Raw genomic sequence first — 26,788 nt, forward strand, 5'->3', positions numbered from 1 at the left:
CATTCTTATTTTATCATTATCTACTTTCATTATCAAAGGTGTTTTTTTTTTTTTTTTTTTTTTGAGACAGAGTTTCGCTCTTGTTGCCCGGGCTGGAGTGCAATGGTGCGATCTTGGCTCACCACAATCTTCGCCTCCCGGGTTCAAGCGATTCTCCTGCTTCAGCCTCCTGAGTAGCTGGGATTACAGGCATGCACCACCTTGCCCAGCTAATTTTGTATTTTTAGGTTTCTCCATGTTGGTCAGGCTGGTCTCAAACTCCCAACCTCAGGTGATTCACCCGCCTGGGGTCTCCCATAGTGCTGGGATTACAGGCGTGAGCCACTGCGCCCAGCTTCATCAGAGGTTTGATGCAACAGTGCCTCATACCAGGTCTTCAGTAACTGTTGACTTACCCCCTCCATTTCCTACTAGTTTCCTCCAACTTTCCTAGTTAGCAAAACCTGTTTTTGCAGCTCCTTCCTTGCACTCCCCATGCTGGAGCGTACTCCTGTCTTTCCTCGTGCTGATCCCTTGATCAGAAACATCCACTCCCACTGCCTTTCTTAATCTCTTCACTTGCCTCACTTTGACTCAAACTTTGAGATTTAGACTTAGCTGAGGTGTCATCTACAAAGCACTTTCTCTGACCGACCAGACCAGGCTGTGTCTCCTGCTGTTGTCTCATGGCCCACTATGCTTAACTCCTATTCACATGTAATGTTCACATGTGGCTCTCCAGCACTGCTCAGTGGTGAAGGACTCCAAGGCAGGAACTGTCTTCTACATCTTTATCCCCAGCTTAAACAAGACAGATCCCCTCATCTGCTCACCATGCTTAGAAAGAACATATTGTTTCTTGGCTGGGCACAGTGGCTCATGCCTGTAAGTAATCCAGCACTTTGGGAGGCCGAAGTGGGCAGATCACTTGAGGGCAGATCACTTGAGGTCAGGAGTTCGAGACCAGCCTAAGCAACTGGGGAAACCCCCTTTCTACTAAAAATATGAAAAATTAGCTGGGCATGGTGGCATGCACCTGTAATCTCAGCTACTGGAGAGGCTGAGGCAGGAGAATTGCTTGAACCCAGGAGGTGGAGGTTGCTGTGAGCCAAGATCACGCCATTGCACTCCAGCCTGGGCCAGAGTGAGACTCCATCTCCAAAAAAAAAAAAAAAATACTGTTTCTTCTTTCAACCCAGAGGACCTTCCACTTCTGCTGCCCACTAGGGTCTTCCTTGGTCTAGTTTTGGCCTGCAGGTCTCCTACACATGGAAAGAGCTGCTGTTTGTTATCCTCTTCCATTTAATTGGTAATTGGTGGGCTGGCTGGGGGAAGAAAGACTAAAAAGGCCGCTCACTCTTCTACGTTTCTTTGGTTACAAAGATTTGGGGTGGGGAGATTTTGCTCAAACCCCTTCACAATTTCCCTTTCCACCCTTGGCCAGAGCCATAGCCAGGATGTAGGTCAGGATGGAAAGGATGACTCCAGCCCAGGAGGACTAACCTTAACACTGCTTACATAGGTTAACAGTAAAGGGTAGGGGCTCTGGAGATAGTGTGCCTAGATTCTTTCTGGGCACACATCTGCCAGCCCTGGAAGTAACTGACCGTATGTAGTAAATACACCATCTTCTTAAACTACTGGGGATGTTAAGCAATCCATGTAAGGCACTTTGTACAGTGCCTGACCTTGTAAACACTCAAAAGGTGTTGCACCTTGTACTTCTCCCCTAGCAGATAAAATGGGGGCTTTAAAGAGTCTTTAGGACCAGTCTTTTCTCAAAGTCAGCAAGAGAGAAAAGATGCTTAAGGAATATTTCCCAAGCTTAAGGAAAATGGCTATCCTTAGTTGGCACGGGCACATGTGGAGTCCGAACAGGTCAACTGGGAGTAACCTAGATGAACCAGTCAGAATAATGGTCAAATTCTAACAGGAAGGCCTGGGTCTACAGTGAATATGACAAGCAGAGAACAAGCATGGTAAAATTGAGCTACTAGGCTTGGCATGGTGGCTTAAGCCTATAATCCCAGCACTTTGGGAGGCTAAGGTGGATCGTTTGAGGAACACGAGTTCGACATAACCTGAGCAACATGGTGAGATTCCATCTCTACAAAAATTAAATCAGCGGGGTGCAGTGGCATGTTCCTGTGGTCCCAGCTACTCGGGAGGCTGAGGTGGATCACTTGAGCTCAGGTGACTGAGATTGCTGTGAGCCATGATCGCATCACTGCACTACAGCCTGGGTGACAGGGCAAGACCATGACCCTGTCTCCAAAAATCAAAACAAAAACACAAACACAGAATTGAGCAACCTGATTGTAATGCAAGTTCCGATTGATAATCTCATATCTGAACTATGACAAGGACTTTTATTATTTTTTTGAGATGGGAGTCTCTGTCGCCTAGGCTGTAGTGCAGTGGTGCGCTCACGGCTCACTGCAACCTCTGCCTCCCGGGTACAAGCGATTCTCCTGCCTCAGCCTCCCGAGTAGTTGGCACTGCAGGCGCCCGCCACCATGCCGGGCTATTTTTTGTTATTTTTAGTTGAGACGGGGTTTCACCATATTAGCCAGGCTGGTCTCAAAACTCCTGACCTCAGGTGATCCGCCTGCCTCGACCTCCCAAAGTGCTGGGATTACATGCGTGAGCCACCACGCCTGGCCTTTTTTTCTCTGTCACCCAGGCTGGAATGCAATGGTGCATCTCAGCTCACTGCAACCTTCACCTCTCAGGTTCAAGTAATTCTCCTGCCTCAGCCTCCCAAGTAGCTGGGATTACAAGTGCCTGCCACTTCGCCTAATTTTTTTTTTTTTTTTTTGGTGTATTTAGTAGAGATGGGGTTTCACCATGTTGGCCAGACTGGTCTTGAACTCCTGACCTCGAGATCTGCCCACCTTGGCCTCCCAAAGTGCTGGGATTACAGGCATAAGCCACCATGCCTGGCCAACTTTTACATCTTTATTAACTAATGCACTTAGAATACAGCCGGGCAGCAGTGGGTGAACAAAAATACTTGCAGAATGAGTGGGTATCATTTGCCTTTTTTCCATTATGCATCCTCAAACTCCAAAGCTTGGCTGCACATCTGAACCAACTGCACATACCACCACAAACAACATATAGCAAAGGTGGCAGGGGGTGGAGAGGACTGGAAAAAAAACTGGCTTACATATTTGACAGAGAAAATTCTCAACATTTGTGGCATGTTGGGGCTACAGAGTGGGAGGTCTAAGTGGGGGGTCTTTGTCTCTATTCATACTTATGACACAAACTCAATCGTGTCCCACTCCCAGCCCCCAGTAGCAAACCCTGGCAGTATCACAAGCTCCATGACCAGCTGTACCCTTGAATTTAACACAAACACCAGGAAAGGTTAAGGAATTTTCTTTATTTTTTACAAATTAAGACTATGCAGATTTCATATATTTCTGAATCAAAAACACCTTTGTCTTCACAGTATGAGTTAGAATGCAGCCTGAGCTGAAAATCAAGAAACTAGAAAAGAAAGTGGTAGAGATAACTATATTAAAAATCTGTTAGGCATTTTCTTTAAAAGTAGGTGTTTTTTTTGTTTTGTTTTGTTTTCTTTTTTTTTAATATCTTGTCATTCTTGGCACTGTTTCTAAAGAAAAACTCCATTATCCCAAGCAAAAAAGCACAGAAGGTGGAGTTTGGCTTCAAGAGATGTTAACTCAAAATCTTAGGCCTAGCAGAGAATCACCAAATTTATGGAGAGTTAACAGGGGTTTAACAGGAAGGAAGTGCCTTTAGTAAGTTCTCAAGCCAGAGGCTGGAGGCAGCAGCTAAATCAGAGGACAGCATCCTCAGTGAAAGTGAGCCATTTGGGGTGGCATGTCACTCCAGGAATAAACACAACTTAGAAACAAATGATTTCGTGGGATAGCACAGTGACATGGTGCACTGTGAACCTGAGGCCACTGTGTCAAACTGTGCACTGGTTGTGAATAGGGAGAGCCAAAAATTATGTCCTACTGGTAATGAGCTTTCAATGGCTCGATCCTCTCACACTGAAGCTCTGTAGAGCAGCTCAGAGCCACAACCACTCCCAACATTGACCCTTCTGGGGGCAGCTGTCTGTGGCAGCCCACAGGGAAGGAGCTGGAGATCCCCATTAGGACTGTCCACCCACACTTGAAGCCACAAAACTGCAGGGATTGGGGCTCTCACTGGTTTGGTTGCCTAACTCCCGCCTAAAAGGCCACAAATTTCTGGAAAACAGGTAACAGACCAAAAACTAAAGTGCATCAGTAAAATGAACATTTATCTACTGCCCCGAATCTCTGGCTTGACACTACCTACTGGTGTCCAGTTGGAGACAGACTAAAATGCACTGAAGGACTATTAGGATTGCTGCCTCCTAAGTTATCACAGCCTCGCTCTGTTGATGTGAATGAGGAACTACTTGGTTGTTAAAGGAGATTTTGCTCCCTGCTGCCCCAAACAGGTCCTTATCTAGGTTTGCTCCCCACTGCCCCAAACAGGTCTGGCAGGATTGGTTACAATGATCTCCAGAGGCTCAACCATTCCCCTTCCCTATCCTTGCTCAGGACATTTAATCACAGCCACCTAGTAGAGGCCGCTCAGTAAGGGGATAACAAACTAAAAAAACAAAAACAGGGCAAGTTTAGGGGAACCCTACGATGCTGTACCTTGATACACATAATCAGCCTTTTCAAAAATGCCTGACAAGAATTAGTCTTTCCTTTGTGCTGAAGTCTTCCCACCCATGGATGGAAGCAGGCTGACTCCCTGAGGGTCAGGCAAGGGGTGGGAAAGGGAACACATTACTTTTGTGAAGGCAAAGCAGAAAGGTGTGTTTGCCAGACCAGCATGGGCAGCTCAGAGGAAGCAAAGCATCCACCAGAAGAGGCTCTCCATTTTCTTTGTAGGGCCTGACAGTTGAGATTTGAGGCTGAGTTAACAATGGGACCACTGAACTTCTTTCCAATGGAAAACTCATGGCCCAGTCACACAGGAACTGTGCGCATACCAAACAACGATGAGGAAGGAAGGGCCGGGTGGCTCTACCAAACAGTTCAGGTCCACTGGGTGAATGAAGCCTGGTGGGAAAGCGGACTCCTCAAGTTGGCGCCCTCTGCTGGTCCCACTTCTCATCGTGGCGGGTCGACTGCCTGAGTAGAGGAAGAGGCTACAGATGGGGTTGACAAAAAAGGGAGTGAGGGGAACCCCAGGAAGATGAAGCCAAACTCCAAACTATATTCTGCTAATCAGTTTTTTGATCAAAAAATTCAAAATAGAGGAAACCACAAAGTACAAAAGCTTTTCTGATGCTTTTCATTATCACAGAACACACCACCTGTAATGTGTGCAAAAAGGAAATGAGGGGTGGAAGGAGAGGAAGTCAAATTGGGAAAGGCTGGATGGTCACTTCATTTCTTCTCTTTCTTCTTATCCTAGAAATGGAGAAAAATCACCCAATTAATTTTTTGACATTTGACATTCAAGCTAAAACTCTTGAGTGAGCATTTAGTTAGGGACTAGAAGTGAGCCAGACAATTAAAAAGAAATGAGAAATACTTCCTTAGCTCAGCAAGAACTGAATCTTAACCACATCCTACTGGTGGTTCCCAAAGTTGCCGACAGACCGACCAAGAATAAAGGTTAAGCAGCTGTCCCCACCCCCACCCCAGGAGTGCCTAGGTGGGCTGCCTGATTCACAGCCACTACAGCTCAGATCCCAACAGTGAAGGCTGCAGATGGCACTCTATCCTCAAAGAGTGAAACTAGAGGCCAAGACCACCAACCAACCATTAGGCGCGAGAAGTGCTCCACCCTGCAAAGTGAGCATGACTCTGGCATAAACTGACATTCAGAAATAATTTGGTCCAGCAGAATTCTTCATTCAATCTTGGATGGAAGCCCAGTGTATTAAGGAATGAAAATTGAGTTGCTTGTTCTGAAACTTGTACATCTGCCTAGTGCTCAGTCCAACCATGGCATAGCCCAGACAGAGCCAGCAATCCTATCTGGTCAGCTACTCTCGCTACCACTATGCTATCTCTAAGCTCCATAAGGTCTATAAAGAAAAGCTCATTTCATTTGTTTCCCCCACTGCTTGACTCAACTACGTTGGATACTCATTAGCCCTATATAGAATGCTTCCTTGGAAAAAAAATTAACAAATGGATAAAATTAGTCTACTTCTGAAATTTACAACGTCCTCCACAATACCTTTCTCTGAGTCACAACTATATAGCCTTTAAATTATTCAGGTAGTAGGTTGTGTTTACTGCCACTGAAGCTTTTTTCCCTTTCATACTAAACTCAGGGATTAGTTAAAAAAATTTTTTTTTCACTTGCTGCTTTTTTTCTAACAACTGAAGACTTCTGGTTTACCTCTTACTCAGTGGCCCGCCTTACAGTTACCCTGGACCTAACACAGTGTGTGAGCAAGTTTTCAAATCTGAAGTATACACACATGCCAAGCTCAGGAGCCATTATTGTCTCATCTTTGGGTTGTAGGCTAACTAACCTTTTCATTCATGGCCAGGATCATCATGAGTTTTCTGAAGAGAGTAATGAAATCTAAGAAGAGATCAATGCAGTGCCTGAAAGGCAAGAACCAGATTAGGATCTGTACTTCAGACTTTCTTTTATCCACAAGCCCACAAAGATGCAGAATATAAACCCCACCCCCACCCCCACGAGCCAGCTTCTCCCACACTTTACCCCCAACTAAGGAAGTAAAACTCTGGTGTCTGAGATCCTTTAGACTCATCGAAGTCATGCGGCATAGAGAAAAGAGACTGGGCCGGGCACAGTGGCTCATGCCTGTAATCCCAACATTTTGGGAGGCTGAGGCAGGTGGACTGCTTGAGCCCAGGAGTTCGAGACCAACCTGGGTAACATAGCAAAATCCCGTCTCTACAAAAATTAGCAGGGCATTGTGGCATGTGCCTGTAATCCCAGCTACTGAGGAGGCTGAGATGGGAGGAACACCTGAGCCCAGGGAGGTTGAGTCTACAGTAAGCCATGACAGTGCCACTCTCCTACTGCGGCTTGGGTGACAGAGCAAGCCCTGTCTCAAGCGCTCTGAACTCTGCAGAGGTCCAAGTCTGAACCCTTAACTACCACTAATTAGTCATGAGACTGAGAGAATCACTACATTAAAAAAAAAGTGCCGAGCGCAGTGGCTCACACCTGTAATCCCAGCACTTTGGAAGGCTGAGGCGGGCATCACCTGAGTCAGGAGTTTGAGACCAGCCTGACCAACATGGAGAAACCCCATCTCTACTAAAAATACAAAATTAGCCGGGCATGGTGGTGCATGCCTGTAATCCCATCTACTCAGGATGTTAAGGCAGGAGAAACACCTGAACCCGGGAGACGGAGGCTGCGGTGAGCCAAGATCACACCGTTGCACTCCAGCCTGGGCAACAAGAGCGAAACTCCGTCTCAAAAAAAAAAAAGTGAGCTGGGCATGGTGGCCCATGTCTGTAATCCCACCACTTTGGGAGGCTGAGGAAGGCAGATTGCTTGAGGCCAAGAGTTCGACACCATGTCCTCACGGGGCAACGTGGCAAAACCTCGTTCTACTAAAATTACAGAAATTAGCTGGACGTGGTGGAGAGTGCCTGTAATCCCAGCTACTAGGGAGGCTGAGGCACAAGAATCGCTTGAACCCAGGAGGCGGAGGTTGCAGTGAGCTGAGATGTTGCCACCGCACTCCAGCCTGGGTGACAAAGCAAGACTGTCTCAAAAAAAAAAAAAAAAAAAAAAAAAGTGGCTGGGCATGGTGGCTTAAGCCTGTAATCCCAACACTTTGGGAAACCAAGGCAAGAGGACTGCTTGAGACCAATCTGGGCATATGGTAAGACCCCATCTCTACAAAAAATAAATTAGCCTGGCATGGTCGCACGTGCCTGTTGTCCCAGCTACTCAAGAGGCTGAGGCAGGAGTACTGCTTGAGCACAGTAAATTCAGGCTGCAGCGAGCTGTGTTCACGGCACCACGCTACTGCCTAGGCAACAGAGCGAGACCCTGTCTCTAAAAAAAGAGTGTATCTTCTACTCATTGTTTAAAAAATACAGAAGTATAAATAGGAAAAGGAGAAAGATCTCTTTCCCTCACTTCTGCCTGGAGGTAGCCACTATGGATATGTAAATATATAGCCACCCCCCAACACTTTTTTTTTTTTTTTTTTGAGAAGGAGTCTCGCTCTGTCGTCCAGGCTGGAGTGTAGTGGTGCAATCTCCGCTCACTGCAAGCTCTGCCTCCCCGGTTCACACCATTCTCCTGCCTCAGCCTCCTGAGTAGCTGGGACTACAGGTGCCCGCCACCACACCCGACTAATTTTTTGTATTTTTAGTAGAGACAGGGTTTCACCGTGTTAGCCAGGATGGTTTCGATCTCCTGACCTCGTGATCCGCCTGCCCCGACCTCCCAAAGTGCTGGGATTACAGGCATCAGCCACCGTGCCCGGCCCCCACACTTTTTTTTTTTTTGAGACAGGGTCTCGCTCTGTTGCCAGGCTGGAGTGCAGTGGCGCGATCTTGGCTCACTTCAACCTCCACCTCCTAGGTTCAAATGATTCTTATACCTTAGCCTCCTGAGTAGCTGGGATTATATACATGTGCCACCATGCCCAGCTAATTTTTTTATATTTTTAGTAGAGACGGGATTTCGCCATGTTGCCCAGGCTGGTCTCAAACTTCTGAGCTCAAGCGATCCAGTGGCCTCAGCCTCCCAAAGTGCTAGGATTATAGGTGTGAGCCACCACACCCAGCCTATTAGCCCAGATTTTTAAAAAATCTGAAATCTTTCAGGAATTGAGGAAGATTATGGTACACAGTTCCAAAACCGTGGGTTTCCTACCACATACACTCCCAAAGCTTGGCCACCTATGTTCAGCCAATGCCAACCTAAGTTCAGCTGCTGAACGGTATGCCTCAACCTTCATGCTTGTTAAAGACTAGTTCCCACACTCACCAGATATAATCTTGATCTCCATGTTCGGCCTTTTCAATAATGAGTTGAGTATCAAAAAGGACGAAGCCACACATGACCATCAGTCCCACATACAGGTTTGCCTAACAAATGTAAGAGATGAAGTTACTATACAGCAGAAGTTGCAGAGAAAAAAAAACCAGCCATACTTTCTGGCTCATAGTCACTTGAAAGTACATCAAATGTGAACCCTATGAACATTACCATTCACGAGAACTGCAGCCTAGGGTGAAGACCACATTACTTCCCTAGGCACAATACTGCACTGGTCACTGGAAGAGTTTCAATCATTTTAACAATCAGCCACTGCCAGACTGGCCTTACACAAATGGTGTCTGAGCAAACCATTTTCTCTTAGCAATGCCCAGCCTTGTGCAGCCTGTTTTCACTTGTGGCAGAAGGCTCCATCCTATGAAGGATAATGGGAAGGCTTAGAGAGCACTGCCCAAAGTAGTACAGAAAGAAGTGCAAAAAAAAAAAAAAAAAAAAAAAAAAAAAGGAAAGAAAGAAGTGTGTGAGGCAAATGGCTGCTAGAAAGTTCCAGGCTAAGTCTTACCTGGAAAAGCCAAATGGATCCAAAGAAAACATTCCCCAGGGAAGACAAAAGCAACAAGCTCAGGGCTGACATCAAGATACCTATAAGACACAGCAAAAAGCTGTCTTGAGAGAAGCCAAGGCAAAGTAAAGCAATCCCATTAAAGCCATTCCTTAACTTCCCCCAGAATGAAGGTTAATCTCAACTCAATAGTCGCAAAGGAGTTAGGGGTAAGGAAGGAGTACTAGTGAGAATTCTGGCTAAAGAGGAGCCCCCATTCCCTGTTTCCCAGTTCACACTTACCTCCCAGAAAGAGGTAGCTACGGCGCCTGGCATAGAGTGCACTGAGGGTGAAGCAGGTAAAGATCATTGCTGTGCCCATGAAAGCAGTGGGAAGGATGCTGTTAGAAAAAAAGTCCATTAGATTAAGGGCTACAGGTATACGGTCTACATTTAGAAGGTATATTCATAAAGATAAAAGCACATAAGACACTACCAAAAGAGTTACCTGGGGTTGACGGCAATACAAAACTCCAGGGCAGGGCCCAGGCCAACTCCTAGAAAACAAAAAACCCAGAACACAGTATTACGATCAATTCTTGAATAGGATCCTCATCCAAAAGCTGATCCCAAAATATAGGCATACTCATGCTCTTAACAAACGTGGACTAAAGAATTAAATCTCTCTCCCCTCCGCTGTAATTGTTTTCAATAAAATGTATACCTGACTGCGTTTTGTTTTTTTTTTATAGAAATAGCTGCAAAATTGTCCTCTTAGCTGAAAATCATGGATGACCTCAGGGAGGGTACAGAGATTAGAAGAAAATAAAGTAGGCATGCCAAACATTTCAGAGCTAGAGTGATGTAAGATGGTAATATAGGCCAGATCAGGAATTAGAAAAAAAGGATAAAGAGCAAAACAGTGCCTCGTGGCCAGCAACCTTATAGTCATGTAGGACTGACTCCCCTTTGTAGCAAAGAAAGGTGAGACTGGTTCTGCAGGTGGACACCTGCCAACAGGAGGGCAACCTGTTCCAGCTCTAACATTTCTTTCGTTCTAATTACTTTCCTCTTTCCTTCTGATAATTCCACCCCTTAATGCCTTCAAAAACTAGCTTGCCCTGATGCAAAAATCTTAATCCCTAAATCTCTTCCTTTCTAAAATTTCTCCTACATATATTAGACTGTCACTCAGAACAAGCTGTTCTAATTCAAATGTTTTGCAAACATTTTTATTACATAGCTTGAGTCTTGTTTCCTTTATGACAATTCTAGAAGAGCTGTGCCTTTCTTTTTTTGAGAATCAGCAAAGTGTCCTGCACAATAGATCTCAATGTATAGCTTTAATGCACTGTCTGTTAAGACTCAGAACAGAAGCTCCTATGATAATTGCCAGTATGGGTGCAATTAAGTCGGATTCTCAAGTCTAGTTTATTAAAAGTTCTATACCTACTATTAATAGGTTATGCTACCTAAGCTCTTAAACCTCATTCATTCAAGTACACAATGGCTATTTTTGGACACAAAAGTAGAGTCACAGTGGCTACTCACAGTTTCCCCTAATGGATGGGGAAACAAAATGAACCTATACGAGATTAGAAAGCAGGCCAGGAAGGCCAGGCACGGTGGCTCACGTCTGTAATCCCAGCACTTTGGGAGGCTGAGGCAGGTAGATTACCTGAGGTCAGGAGTTCGAGACCAGTCTGACCAACATGGTGAAACCCCGTCTCTACTAAAATACAAAATTAGGGCCAGGGGCAGTGGCTCATGCCTGTAATCCCAGCACTTTGGGAGGCCGAGGTGGGCGGATCACGAGGTCAGGAGTTCGAGACCAGCCTGGCCAACATAGTGAAACCCCATCTCTACTAAAAATACAAAAGATTAGCTGGCGTGGTGGTTGATGCCTATAATCCCAGCTATTCGGGAGGCTGAGGCAGGAGAATCGCTTGAACCCGGGAGGTGGAGGCTGCAGTGAGCCAAGATCGTGCCACTGCACTCCAGCCTGGGCAACAAGAGTGAAACTCAGTCTCAAAAAAAAAAACAAAAAAACAAAAAAAAGCGCTGGGTGTGGTGGCTCATGCCTGTAATCCCAGCATTTTGGGAGGCTGAGGTGAGCAGATCACGAGGTCAGGAGATCAAGACCATCCTGGCCAACATGGTGAAACCCCGTCTCTACTAAAATACAAAAAATTAGCCGCTGTAGTCCCAGCTACTTGGGAGGCTGAGGAAGGGGAATCGCTTGAACCTGGGAGGCAGAGATTGCAATGAGCTGAGATCTCGCCACTGCACTCCAGCCTGGCAACAGGGTGAGACTCCATCTTAAAAAAAAAAAAAAAAAAAGCCAGGAGGCAGGGTACTATGGCTCACGCCTGTCATCCCAACACTTTGGGAGGCTAAGGTGGGTGGATCACTAGGTCAAGAGATCAACACCATCCTGGCCAACATGGTAAAACCCCATCTCTACTAAAAATACAAAAATTAGCCGGGCATGGTGGCACATGCCTGTAATCCCAGCTATTTGGGAGGCTGAGGCAGGAGAATCGCTTGAACCCGGAAGGCAGAGTTTGCAGTGAGCCAAGATCACGCCACTGCACTCTCTAGCCTGGGTGACAGAGGGAGACACTGTCTCAAAAAAAAAGGAAAAAAAGGGCCAGGCACGGTGGCTCATATCTGTAATCCTAGCATTTTAGGAGGCCGAGACGGGCGGATCATGAGGTCAGGAGATCAAGACCAACCTGGCTAACACGATGAAACCCCGTCTCTACTAAAAATGCAAAATATTAGCTGGGTGTGGTGGCAGGTGCCTGTGGTCCCAGCTACACGGGAGGCTGAAGCAGAAGAATGGTGTGAACCTGGGAGGCGGAACTTGCAGTGAGCCAAGATCGAGCCACTGCACTCTGGCCTGGGCAACAGAGCGAGACTCTGTCTCAAAAAAAAAAAAAAGAAAAAAAAAACGGGGGTGAACTAATTAAGAGATACTGAAAATATAGCTCACCCCTCAAAATTAGACAAATCCCTTAACGTACCTGTAAGGAATGCAAATCCAGCAAGAAGTCCCAGTCTTTTCTGTTCAGTTTCATGGCTATGAGGTGTTGCCATCAGCCAAATCATCAATATCAGGGAGCCCAAGGCAGACAGCAGGCCAGCCTGTTAGAGTCAGAATCAATCAATCATTAAAACACTTGAAAGTTTCAAATTTATTTTGCAAGAGACCTTTATTGGGTTCAAACACTCATCTGAACTTCCTAACATTTGCTTATAACCTGGAGGCAGGAGAAAAAGTAGTGTTTTCTCAGGGATGGGGCTGAGGAGAGAACCCAGAAGCCTTGAAGCACAGAGTTAGGACCATGGTGGATGCTGGAGGCTCTTCTGGCTTGCGTAGTCCTTCAACTACAGTACAACTACCCAAGTCAAACTATGAGTGAGTCTTGCCCAAAAAATAGAAAGGATGAATGAAACGTGACAAGTGCTTAAAGTACATTCCATCTGTAGAACAAATAGAAATGATCCCCCTTTGATCACTTAAAAAAAAAACATGGTGGCTCACGCCTGTAATCCCAGCACTTTGGGAGGCCGAGGTGGGCAAATCACCTGAGATCAGGAGTTCGAGACCAGCCTGACCAACATGGAGAAACCCCGTCTCTACTAAAAATACAAAATTAGCCAGGCATGGTGGCACATGCCTGTAATCCCAGCTACTCAGGAGGCTGAGGCAAGAGAATTGCTTGAACCCAGGGAGGCAGAGGTTGCAGTGAGCCAAGATCACGCCATTGCACTTCAGCCTGGGCAACAAGAGTGAAACTCCGTCTCAAAAAAACAAAAACCAACAAACAAAACCCCCAAAAACCAAAACACCAAGACACATACATATACAGAAGACTGCAAAGTACTAAAATGTTAACAGTAGTTATTTCTGGATGATGGGATTATGGAAGTTTCTAAAATACTTCCTTCTCATTGCTAGTCTGTTTTCTGAATTTTCTAAAATGAACACATATTAGCTTTGTAGTAAGAAAAAAGTGTTTCTTTTTTTAAAAACGCCAAGTGGAAAAAACTATAGGCATTAGAAAAAAGAGAAATCATTAAGGATGGACGTAGACACTGAAGTTCCTTCCTTCCTTTAAAGGAAGAAGTTGATTCTCATTATTCAGTGTTTATGTTATAAAATCACAGTGGACAATGAATTAGTAAACCCTTGTTCCTGAGGGAAATAAAAGGTAGGTAGGTTCCTGCAAGCCTAAGGTCACAACATTTTCATCAAATGATCAATAGATACCTTGCTTTTATGTGTGTTTCTGTTTAAGGACACCTCATTTGACATTATTTTTGATTCCTTAACATTGAACTCACAGTTACAACAGCAGTACAACTCATGCCGGAATGAAGCTTATCTAATATACACATTTTCTTCATAAGGCACATTACGGTCTTTCTGCACTCAGGAATACTAGACAGCACTTCAGCACTATGCTGTTTGCATTCTGAACAGCAAAATTAAGCCAAGCATGGTGGCATGTGCTTGTATTCCCAGCTACTTGGAAGGCTGAGGTGCGAGGATCAATTGAGCCCAGGAGTTTGAGACCAGTCAGGACGACACCACAAGACCTCCACTCAAAAAACCCAGCAAAATCACCAATTAAAAGCACAAAAATACAAAGGAAGTGGCACTAAATGACCATGAAAAGAACATTTGTTTACAATATGAGAACTGAAACAAGAAGGCAGAGCACTGTCTTGTTCAACCTCAGCTGAAAACACTGCAACAGCAGGGTGACTCAACTTTTTCACCACTCTGTGACTGTCTGCAAAAAGTGCCATGAGTAACAGAGCGAGACTCTGTCTCAATAAAAAAAAAAAGTGCCATGAGTATTGATTTTGGGGTTACAAATTTTAATGAGTAGGTGAATTCACAAATATAGTGTCTGTGAATAACAAGGATTGATTGTATTTTACTAAATTATTTAAGGGCTAACCTTGCCTAAAACTCAAGCGATCAAAGCCCTATCCTTTGAGTGTCTAAAGTAATTTTTCACACAATCCCTGCCAGGAGATGCCTGAACATAAGGATAGTTCTCAACAGTGGCAAATGCCAACAGAGGCCCACCTCTACATTTATGCTAAAAGGAATACTCTACAAAGGCACAAGACTATGTTAGGGAGTCTTCAAACTTTCTGGTTATTCCTCAAACTGTACCTTCTACTCCTACTGACCAAACCCAGATTCTCTCTCAATACAGGAAAACAAATTGTTGAAGGTTTTTACCCAACCATGCAGACAACAGTTATCGGAAAATAAAACAGGTCAATTCCTTAAAAAGATCTCAATCCTGCCTCTCCTGATAGTTAATCACACAATCAGAGTTTTGTAAAGGAAGAATGGAGGAAAAGATAAAAAGGCTTCTGTGCCAAAGAATCCCAGCATGCATGCCATGAGCCTACTCAGTGGGTGGGGGTCTTGTACGTCAGCAGCACACCATTCAGTGCCAAGGTTAAGGCATTCTGTTTTTCGGTATCTAGAGGGGGCACAGTTGCCAGAAAATTAAAATGGCTTTACATGTCCTGATTTAATGTCTGAGTTTAAATCCTAAACTACTGATAAAGATTAAAGAGAGGAACAGGGTCCCTTGGACCACCTTGCTGAGCTGGTTTTTTCCTAATGTAATTTGTACCACAGCAACCAGGAGAGAAAATCGTTCTTACCTGAATGAAATGAGTGACCATATGGACATAGGCCCCTGCAGCCGCCACAAACATACAAAGGGCAAAACTTGCATAGACCTTCTTCAGGTGCTGCTGCGTTGACGGGGTTCTAAGAAAAGAATGTGAATAAGAGCAATCACTCCCAGATCAATCTCATATTTAAGCTAAGAAGAATCATTTCTCTCTTTCCCTTCCTGGGAATATGTAAAAGTTCTGTTACAAATAGTTTGAAATACTTTTAGGAAAAGCATATTACAATAAAAAATAATATTTTGAAAATAGGTTAACAGAACCTTAAATGCTGAGGAAGACTAAATGCCCAAAATTATGAATAATCAGTACCCAAACTAGAATAAATGCCTTTCCAATAACCACACAGCAACGTGTAGAATCTGGACATTTTCATCAGGTCCTCTGGATTCTGGCCAAGTTAATTTGTTAGCTTATACACACAAAAGTTATAAATGCAGAAAAGGGACAAAGAGATATGAAAAGAAATGCAGTACAAAACCAGTCAAGGTCAAAACACTTACATATGAGAAAATTTTAAAAGCGCATCAAAGTTGATCTTTCGATCAAATATGTTCATGGTTCCAGAGTCCGTGCAGCAGTCTCCACTCTGCAGAATAAAGAAAGGTTAGAGTCATTAAGTCATACAGAATCACACGAACAGCTTATAAAAAAAAAAAAAAGCAACATGTAAGTTCAGGAAGATGAAAACTTGCCTAAAATTCTACAGCCCTAACACAACCATTTTTATTTTTATGTGTCCTGCAATATATTTGCAATCATAGTCAACCATCTTAAAGAGGACAGAGGAATTCAATGCATCATCTTCTCCCTCAAACTATTTTGTTACTATCATCTGATTTCTATTCTTTCAGGTGATTTGCCACTTTAAAAGGCAGTAAGTTTATAAAAGAAATTCTCAATTAACAATCTAGTTAAAGGAACCTAGACATTGGCACATAAAGCAATTTTATGTCATTGTTTCAAGATGCTGAAGAATTCCCTTGGCTGGGCATAGTGGCTCACTGAGGCCTATAATCCCAGCACTTCTGAGAGGCTGAGGTGGGCGGATCACCTGAGGTCAGGAGTTGGAGACCAGCCTGGCCAACATGGTGAAACCCTGTCTCTACTAAAAATACAAAAATTAGCTGGGTGTGTTGGCACACACCTGTAATCCCAGCTACTCAGGAGGCTAAGACAGAAGAATTGCTTGAAGCTGGGAGGCAGAGGCTGCAGTGAGCCAAGACACGCCACTGCACTCCAGCCTGGGCAACAGGGCAAGAGTCCGTCTCAAAAAAAAAAAAAAAAAAAAAATTTATCTCACTAGCAGCACCTCAAAGATAAAAAACAAAACTTTGACTAGTCTTAACAAAACAAACAGAAACTATAAAGCTGGGTCTGGCATTAAGACTTGCATTTTAAATATATGCGTATCAAATTTTCTTAACCGAACACATTTAAGAACTGAACTGAAAAGGACTCACAATTTTAAAAAAAGAGAGGTTCCTACCTCCATAAAAAAGGAATTTATGCAGAAAGGAGGATTTTTTGGGGGGTATTTTTTTGACAGTTTCAGAACCTTTCCTACAGAAAGGTTAGAACAGTACGAAGAATTCCTGTACAACGTTCACCCAGATTTCCTAAATGCTAATATTTCACATTTGCTTCATCTTCTTTCTATATAGCAATATATAGACAGATGTAAAAATATTTTTTCCCTAACCATACAGACACAGTGCTCCTAAATACTTCAGTGTGTATATCCTGAAAGCAATGATCAAAATCAGGATATTAATACTAATGCAATACTATTTCTAATCTGCAGACCTTATTCAGATTTTTGCCAACTGTCCCAATGTCAAAAAGGGCATTTTTAAACTGAACTATATGCAGGTTAGATCATATCAACACCATAAAGTCAAGTTCTTAAGTTTTGCTCCCTCCCCTATTTCACATGCAATCCTAAGTAAACGTGTTCAATCTACAGTACTAAAGATCCAGTCAAGAACTTTCATCTCTTCTAAATATAAATCCTCCAAACTGCTATCAGGGCCATAATGCCCATCCATTTTAAATCTACCAGAAAAGGAGGGGCAGGAAGGAAGGGATTCAAACATAAAGTTGTGTGAAACGCCACCTACTGAATGAAGCACTCTAATCAGCACCCAGCGCAACACTCAGAACAATTCATCTAGGTAATAATAAAAGTTACAGTCCCCAAACAAATTTCCTAAGGAATCCTGGGCCAGTGGAAAGATATAAACATCATCTGCTTCCTGAGGCTCTCTCCCACAAATGAAACAATCACAATGGCTGGCTTGCATTCTCTGGTTTCTTCTTTCCTTCTCTCATTAACATCACTACTCACCTCAGAACTTTTGTTAATTCTGTTCTTAAGGACAGATACAGTGAGAAGTTGCAGAACCTACTAAGGTTGTTGCTCTCTCCTCTGAGTCACACGGATCTGGGCCCTCTTGATCTAGATGGTGCAATTCTTGCAGGTTGTTACAAGGCCAACCACAGCCTTCCATAACCAAGATGAATATGACTATGTCCTCTAGAGAGCACACTTACAGCATGGCAGAATTCAGCACCTGGAAAGTGTCTTTGTTTAAGGTTTCCCATTAACACCCCTAATGACATCCCTAGACAGCACTTACAATAATACTGAAGCAACTTTCAGAGCCAAGTTTCTCAGTATTCACAACAGCAACGCTAAAGAACCTCTTGCTTCCAATTACAAGAATTAAAGAAAGGTAAGGGATGGAGCGGGGTGGATCCTCAAACGCCCAGGGGATTCTAAGAAAGAGGCAATGCTCATGTAACCAGACCCTGCTTGGCGGAATCTGTTCGAGGGGAGGATGGCAGAAACTCCCCTTTCTCAGATACCTCTCTGACATTTCCCAGGGGGTACTGACTGCCTCTTTCTGGTTCTCTCTTAACAACTGTTGATGGAAAAACCAAAACCATCAAAGGCTGTGTGGGTTGGGGCAGGGGGATGAGATGTCAAATGGCAATTTCACTTTAATTTAATAGAAGCTTGTGGTTTGAAATCATTAAAAAATAACTAAAACTTCTGTTTTTCAATATCAGTATTTCAAAATTTAAAACAAAACATGTAACTACCAAATATTATAGATGCAAAAGGGCACAGCAATTTTATTAGCTTTATGGAGAAAAAAAAGAAACCTGGTAAAGCAGATGGTCCCTGACTTACCAGGGTTGACCTATCACTGGGAGAAATTGATACTCATTCGGTACACTCCTTGATTTGCGATGGGTTACATCTGGATACACCCATTGTAAATTAAAAATATCGCTGAGTCAAAAATGACTTACAGGTTGGGCACAGTGGCTCACGCCTGTAATCCCAGTACTTTGGGAGGCCGAGGCAGGTGGATCACTTTGACGTCAGGAGTTCGAGACCAGTCTGGCCAACACGGCGAAACCCTGTCTCTACAAAAAATACAAACATTATCTGGGCATAGAGGCACGCCCCTGTAGTCCCAGCTACTTGGGAGGCTGAGGCAGGAGAATCACTTGAATCCAGGAGGTGGAGGTTGCAGTAAGCCGAGATCACACCACTGTACTCCAGCTTGGGCAACACAGCGAGACTCCGTTTCAAAAAAAAAAAAACAAAAATGACTTACAAAAAGAAAAGGACTTACATTTTCAACTTACGGTATTTTCAACTTATGATGGGGTTTTTCCAGATGCAGCCCCGTCTTGAGGAGCATCTGTATACATTTAATGTATATGACACAATGTACAGATGACAATTTCAGAAATGTTAAAATGTGAGAGGGAATACATAGGTCTTAGAATCAAAGAGATATGATAGTTTGCTCTAGAGCTGTTCCAAATAGACAAGAATATACAGATAAGTAATGAGATCAAACTGTTCTGACAAGTTTTGCCAGATAAAATAAACTTACCAAGTTTCAATCTTAGCTTCAACTAGCGAAGCTCAGAAAAGATACCTACATTTCAATGGCCGATATGCAAACTCAGCCAAACAAGATTAAGTTGCACTTAACTCAAAAATAGCAGCTCTCATATCAAGTATTTTCCATTCTAGGAGCAATCAGCTCTTAAGAGCTTGAAGTATTATATTCAGTACCATTAACCAAGTAACTCGCTAACATTCCAGAGGAGCCCACGGTTAAATGAAAATCTTTGTTTTAAAAAAACACATTAAAATGTTATAGTTTACCACAATAAAGAAAAAAAGTACATTACAAGCTGCTAAAAAATTCAATACAGCAGTCCTTTCACACCTCTAAGCCTATTACTTACTAATTCAACTCTAAAATAAAGAGGAGGGGTTATTTACATAGAATACAATGTGGATAGTGCCTCCTGGAGTTGTGGAAAATCTGCCTATACTGCGTTTGTAACTGAAAAGTAAATGTTCAGGTGTTAATCATAACCAAATTCCTCTAATTTCATTCAGAGCCTCCTGTTATGCCTTCATCCCAGGAGAGGAAAACCTGTCAGAAGCTGTCAACATGTCATGCACATACTGCTAAAGTTTTGCTGAAGTGTCATCATTCTGTGGTATCCCTGACCAGCCTCCTCTGCCAGAGCCATGCAAAAACAAAAAGCTAAGAGCTTAATACATAGCTCTCCCAAGAAAAAACTCAAGTAAACACAATTGTTTGAGTTAGATATTCCTGTGGTCTGCTTTTGCTTGGGAAGACAGGAACAGCAGGGGCTGGTAGGAGACAGGCATTCTTAGCAGTGGACATCTAGGTCATGTTAAATGCCTTGTTTTGTTCTAGGTATCTCCCTTACCCTTGTCCTAAAATGAAAGACTATTATCAAGGGTCCAGCCTTAAATTAAAACAAAACAAAACAAAACAAAACAAAACAAAAAAAACAGGCTGGGTGCGGTGGCTCACGCCTGTAATCCCAGCACTTCGGGAGGCAAAGGCAAGCAGATCATGAGGTCAGGAGTTGGAGACCAGCCTGGCCAACATAGTGAAACCCTGTCTCTACTAAAAATACAAAAATTAGCTGGGCGTGATGGCGGGCACCTATAGTCCCAGCTACTCAGGAGGCTGAGGCAGGAGAATCGCTTGAGCCAGGGAAGCGGAGGTTGCAGTGAACTGAGATCACGCCATTGCCCTCCACCATGGGTGACAGTGCTAGACTACGTGTAAAAAAAATTTAAAAATTAAAAAAAACACAACCATTCTCTTCAGTCCTATTCCCACACACCTAGGAGCTACAGTGAACATGAAACATGCTGAAGTAGCCAAAAGCTATGCAAAACAAAACTATCGTGGATTTAGTATGCATTCTATGCAATGCTGGAGCCAAGACAGACTTTGCCTCAGTGTGTACAGCAACATTAAAACAGCAAGTCAAAGAAACACTGTTCGCACATTTAATTAAATATCAGTTTATGTTTTATTACGAAGACAATAAAGTCTCAAGGTTATGTTCACTTCCAAAAAACAAAAAAGGAAAAAGGCCATGCACAATGTCTCACACCTGTGAGCCCAGCACTTTGGGAAGCCAAGGTGGGAGGGTCGCTTGAGCCCAGGAGTTCCAGACCAACCTGGGCAACACAGCAAAACCTCATCTCTGCAAACAATTAAAAAATTAGCTGGGTGTGGTGGTGTGCGCCTGTTGTCCCAACTACTTGGGAGGCTGAGGAAGGAGAATTGCTTGAGCCCAGGAATTTCAGGCTGCAGTGAGCCATCATCATGTTGCTTCACTCCAGCCTGGTAACAGAGCAAAAATGTGTCACTGCACCCCAGCCTGGGCAACACAGCAAAACCGTTTTATAAAATTAAAACAAAAAAATTAGTTTGTCAATTACATGGTTCTTTCTTCCTGTTGTATTAATTCAACCATCCTGAACCTTGTTCCCACATATCTAGAAGGGACCAAATTGATACTTAGAAGAAAAATCCCATATAGTTTAAAAGAGGGGAAAGGGCTGGGCACGGTGGCTCATGCCTGTAATCCCAGCACTTTGGGATGCCTAAGTGGGTGGATCACCTGAGGTCACGAGATCGAGACCAACCTGGCCAACATGGTGACACCCAGTCTCTAGTAAAAAAATACAAAAATCAGCCAGATGTGGTGGTGGGCGCCTATAATCCCAGCTACTCAGGAGGCTAGGGAAGGAAAATCGTTTGAACCCAGGAGGCAGAGTTTGCAGTGAGCCGAGATCGCGCTACTGCACTCCAGCCTGGGTGACAGAGCCAGACTGTCTCAAAAAAACAAAAACAAAAAAAGGAGGGGGAAGAACTGTTAGTAATTTGTCAGTAGTTTTTTTTCTTCTTCTTCTTCTGTGTTTTTGGCCAAGAAAGCTTTCCATTCATTAGTTTTTACTACTGAGTAATGTTCATACACTGTATAACCATGTCCCCTGCATAGTGGTTAAGACTGCCTGCTACTTCTGAATCCTAGTTATTTCCTTAGCAGTGGGACATGCAGCAAGCTTCTGGCACTTAACCTCACTGTACTTCAGTTTCACCTACCATGTGTAAAATACTAATACATAACAATCCTTATTTCCTAAGGTTGCAGATTAGGTGAGATAATACAAATAAAGTTCTTAAAATAGCTCTTTGTACACAGAATGAGTTCAATACATGGTAACCATTGTTATTACTGGTGTACTAACATTGTTATTACTGGTGTACTCATTACTACAATGTCTTCAGTAGATTATTCTCTTTTAAAAGTCTAGTTTTAGCCTGTAATCCCAGCACTTTGGGAGGCTGAGGCAGGCGGATCACTTGAGGTCAGGAGTTCGAGACCAGCCCAGCCAACACAATGAAACCCCATCTCTACTAAAAATACAAAAAATTAGCCAGGCGTGGTGGTGGGCACCTATAATCCCAGCTACTTGGGAGGCTGAGGCAGGAGAATGGCTTGAACCCAGGAGGCGGAGGTTGCAGTGAGCCGAGATTGCACCACTGCACTCCAGCCTGGGTGACAGAGTGAGACTCTGTCTCAAAAAAGAAAAAAAAAAAAAAAAAGAGAAAAGAAAATTATAAACTGAAACATAAAGGCACTTGAAAAATCTCATTACTGGTAAAAGTATAGATGCTCGATTTACAATGAAGTTACATCCCAATAATCCCATTGTAAACTGAAAGTATCGTAATTTATGCACTTACTACATATAACCTACCAAACATTATAGCTTAAGCCTAGCCTACCTTACCTTAAATGTGCCCAGAACGCTTACATTAGTCTGAAGTTGGGCAAAACTATCTAACGCAAAGCCTACTTTATAATAAAGTGTTAAATATCTCATGTGAAAATATCATACCAGATATCCCTAGTCTGGGAAAAGATGGAAATTCTAAATGTGCAGGGTTTTTTTTTTTTTTTTGAGACAGAGTCTCGCTCTGTTGCCCAGGCTGGAGTGCAGTGGCACAATCTCAGCTCACTGCAACCTCTGCCTCCTGGGTTCAAGTGATTATCATGCCTCAGCCTCCCGAGTAGCTGAGATTACAGGTGTGTGCCACCATGCCCAGCTAATTTTTGTATTTTAAGTAGATACAGGGTTTTGCCATGTTGGCCAGGCTGGTCTCGAACTCCTGACCTCAAGTGATCTGCCCACCTCGGCCTCCCAAAGTGCTGGGATTACAGGCATGAGCCACCATGCCTGGCCTGAAGTACAGTTTCTAGCAAACAGGTAGCACTTTTGCATCATTATAAAGTAAAAAATCATTAAGTCCAATCATCATAAATTGGGGCCCGTCTGTACTTTTGTTTAAATGGCATACCTTTCTTCTAGCACATTTATACTATCTCTCTTGTCCCACAGGGCCATGGGCATTTTGAGACAGCCTAATAGCCACTAAGTGATAATCTGATATGGTAAAGGATTTGATGAAGTAAATGCGCAAAAGCTTGATGCTTTCCCTGCCACTCCCAGGAGGTAGGTCAGTTCAGTTTCGGAACCATCCAAGGAATTGTTTCATTCAACTAGGACCGAGCTTTGATCTTCCCAGGTGGACACCCTAGATGTCCCCACCTCTCCCTTAACTTGGACCCAAATCCCTGGATTAGCTAATACTGAATCCATCTCTCCAGGGGGCTGCCTCAAAACCAAACCAGTAACTGGAGATGAAATGCCTACTGCCTTCAGTAAATTATTTTTTGTACCAAACGTTGACACTACTTCATCTCCCTCTCTATAACGTTTGACAGATACTGAATCCTAAGAAGGCCCCAAAATCCTAAATACATAATCTTCTTCCAGTATAAACCAGTAATCCCTCCCTAATAACACCATATTTAGCCCAAATGGGGAGCACACATAAATTAGGACAAACAGCACACCCACTTCACCCTCACTGGTGAAGCTCCTTTTTCAAGTGTTTTGGATTCCAGTTAATTGTGCAGGAACTTCTCACCCTGAGGGCAGAGCTTGCATCTGGTTCAGCTCAGCTATCCCCAAGATTTAAGCACTACAAAGTCTCTAGAGCAAATTTAGACCCTATTATCAGATCAAGAGCGCTGTAACCTCAAATCAACATTCCCCAGCTGGCTCAGAGTGGAACCTACCTCAAGGGGTCACTCAGATAACCTTTAAGTCAAGGAGACAGCCTTTCTCTCCTTGGTCTCGAACACCATCTTTGGAAAACAAAATGTGTATAAAAACTACGAAGGGCTGCATGCAGTTTGGTTAGAAACTCTGGGGGAACAAAACAGAGTGGCAGAAGACATTTCTACCAGATTCTACAACCAGGTCAAAGTAGTAAAGGAAAAAAAATTAGAAGTTAGAGCATCAGAATATTCAATGGTTTCTCTAGAGAAAATTAATGCCCTTGGGCAGTTTACGAAATAAAATGAAACTCGTCAGGCCAGCAGTAGTACCTTCTATACTAATACTCCTGACTATATTTATATAAAATTTATAACTTTTAAGGTGCTTTTATATATGTATCACCTTTAATCCTCACACATCAACCCACAAGGAAAGGGAAAGATTAGGCCCATTTTATACATCTTTTTTAAGTTCAAAAAGGCAATGTAATAGTGGCAAGAGGACAGGATTTGGTGTCACAAGTGCTGCCACTTTCTACTATATAACCTAGGAAAAATCATTTTACCTAAGGTTATTTCAGCTTCCTCATCTGTAAGATAACGATGATGATCAATACCTGCTCTACTGAATGCCAATAAGAAAATCTGTGTGAAATCAACGTAAAGTACTAAAACAAACATTAGTATTGATTTGACCAACATTAGAAAGTTAAATAGCAGAGCCAGAACCAGATTTGGGGTCTTCTGACCACTATAGTCTAGTGCTCTTTTTACTATTCCATCCTACAGTAGAAAAATAAGCTTTATTTATATAAGCTTTCAAAAGTTTCAGCCATAGGTGAAAACAAATCTTTAAAACAAAAAAACCCTCCCAAAACATACATTGATTCCTATGACATTTTTCTGCATTTTCAGCATTTGTATAAAGAGCACGAACTATATCTATAATCAGGGAAAATAACTTGAAAATGCTAAGTATCTGGATTAATTTTACCTTTTCTTATTCTTCAGGAGAGATGACTCTTTTTCTTTAGGAAAGGATTACAGCTGTAATCCTAGCATTTTGGGAGGTCAAGGCGGGCGAATCGCTTGAGGTGTGGAGTTCGAGACCAGGCTGGACAACTTGGCAAAAGCCCGTCTCTACTAAAAATACAAAAATGAGCTGGGCATGGTGGTGCGCACCTGTCATCTCAGCTGCTTAGGAGGCTGAGGCATGAGAATTGAATGCACCAGGGAGGCGGAGGTTGCAGTGAGCCGAGATTGCACCACTGCACTCCAGCTTACGTAAGGGAGTGAGACTGTCTCAAAAAAAACATAATAATAATAATAAATAAATCGCTTGAGTTCTGGAGTTGGTAAGCCTGGGCAACATGGTGATATCCCATCTCCACAAAAAATACAAAAATTAGCTGGAGCTGGTGACGTCCACCTGTGGTCCTAGCTACTCAGGAGGCTGAGGTGGATCACCTAAGCCAGGAGAGGTCAAGGTTCAAGTGAGCCATGACTGCGCCACTGCACTCTAGCCTGGGCGACAGTGAGACTCTGCCTCAAAAAAAAAAAAAAAAAGAGGAGGAAGGTACTAAACCATGTTTCCACAACCAGATAAATAACGGAAGAAGCAAACTATGGATCAAAAGCACAGATTGTATTTCTCAAGGGTTCAACTATTCTGTCCCTACTGGAGTAAAGTGGCGGCAGAGAATCTAAATGTCAACACATTCTTTAGGCCAGAACAAAAATATTAGACACAAAGAATAAGAAAACACCAAAGAGTGTAAATACAATAATTACAGAAAAAAGTGTGTATACGCAGGTCATAAGAAATGTGTTTATGCAATTCCGGTATCTTTCCAGAATTCAATTCTTAAATCACACATACAAAAGATAAACTGTAAATAAATATCAATAAGTAACTAGAAAAGTCCATTTGCTATTTATTTACCTTTGACCTTAAAATCCTTGTCTGTTTCAAGCACAGTCAGCCCTTCTACTGGGTTACACATTCACAAGTTGCTAGAACACAGTCTCAAGTTCATAGTGATTTTTGTTGTGGGGGTGGTCAATGAAAGGCTGATGACCCCAAGCAGCCCGGGCTGGCACCGGGTAGTAATTCTACACTCAGTAAATATACAAAGATACCAAAGCCTACTTGTTACCACAGGTCCAGCAAGTAGGCCCAAGATAAAAACTGCCCAACGACGCCCTTGCTGAGCAGACTTAGAAAGACGCCCACAAAACCTCAAGACCAAGCAAAGCAAAGCCACCTCACCTGCCCAATCCGAAAAGAGCGGGGCCGCCCCGTGGGCCTGGAAGGCAGCCCCAGCCCCAGACTCCTCTCACTTCCCGCCTCTGCCGTTGGCTAAGTAACTGAGGAGCCTCGCGTGTCACAGAGGAGTGTGACGTCACCCGCCCGCCAGGCCCTACCTCGAGTCTTGGCTCCGGGCCGCTCACCCAGGGTCAGCCCGACCAAAGGACCCGCCCGCAGCCGAACAGCAATCGGATGGGTGGAGTTTCGCGTTCCTTCACCTCGGAAGGACGTGCTCCGAATTCGAACGATCGAAGCTAGGCCAAGGGGCCCTGCGTCTACACTTAGTGGAGGAGAAGGAGCGGGAGAAAGGAAAAGGCGGGCTGAGAAGGGGCCTTCGCCAGCGCTCTGGGGCAGAATAGAGGCCTCGACACCCCCCAAAACCCCCGCAGACTCGCCTCCGCCCCACCCCCGCTTCAGCACTGTTGCGCACGCGCAGCACTAGTTCCCTAGCTTCCCTCCCCACCCTGTTTTCCCGAGTCTGGTCTCCGAGCAGGGCCTCGTTCCTTCAGGGTGCCATCTGTCCGCAGAAGGAAGCTACTGCCACTCTTGCTCAGACAGTAACTGCTAACTCCCTTTCCATTTCTCACTCCCAGTTCGCCCAGTACTAGGTTCAGACGTACCTTCCTAACCCGCCTCTCCAAGTCCTACCAGCGCTTCTAACACCGGATGTGCTCTGACTCGCCCACTTCCGCTCCCGATCCTTTACCCGGCGTACGCCTCTCGAGGGAAACCCCGCCCTGTGGTCCGCT

At 43.8% G+C, this 26,788-nt stretch overlaps 1 protein-coding gene across 3 annotated transcripts; it reads right to left on the minus strand.

Moving 5' to 3' along the window:
* Positions 1–3,347: 3,347 nt before the first annotated feature.
* Positions 3,348–26,788, minus strand: TMBIM6 (transmembrane BAX inhibitor motif containing 6). Of its 3 annotated transcripts, none has more exons than XM_008951185.3 (10): positions 26,660–26,788; positions 15,736–15,821; positions 15,203–15,311; positions 12,529–12,649; positions 10,011–10,059; positions 9,806–9,903; positions 9,524–9,603; positions 8,950–9,050; positions 6,494–6,569; positions 3,348–5,414 (listed from the first exon to the last, which is right to left on the minus strand). In XM_008951185.3, exons 2-10 carry the CDS (start codon positions 15,789–15,791, stop codon positions 5,391–5,393), a joined length of 714 nt encoding a protein of 237 aa, XP_008949433.2. In that variant the 5' UTR covers positions 15,792–15,821; positions 26,660–26,788; the 3' UTR covers positions 3,348–5,390. The 3 variants fall into 3 exon arrangements, with proteins under 3 accessions (XP_008949433.2, XP_008949434.2, XP_054951659.1); XM_008951186.5 differs by lacking the exon at positions 26,660–26,788 and adding an exon at positions 26,156–26,295; XM_055095684.1 differs by lacking the exon at positions 26,660–26,788 and adding an exon at positions 26,001–26,091.

This window comes from Pan paniscus, chromosome 10 (genome assembly GCF_029289425.2).
Source record: "Pan paniscus chromosome 10, NHGRI_mPanPan1-v2.0_pri, whole genome shotgun sequence".
Taxonomy (NCBI): Eukaryota; Metazoa; Chordata; class Mammalia; order Primates; family Hominidae; genus Pan; species Pan paniscus.

Excerpts from the sequence above, each read along its gene's own strand:
- TMBIM6 (XM_008951185.3), bottom strand. The coding sequence starts at position 15,791 with ATGAACATATTTGATCGAAAGATCAACTTTGATGCGCTTTTAAAATTT. Across the intron at positions 9,904-10,010 it reads TGTATTGCCGTCAACCCCAG|CATCCTTCCCACTGCTTTCA; the intron begins GTAACTCTTTTG and ends TTTTTCTAACAG. Across the intron at positions 5,415-6,493 it reads TCCTGGCCATGAATGAAAAG|GATAAGAAGAAAGAGAAGAA; the intron begins GTTAGTTAGCCT and ends CTCCATTTCTAG.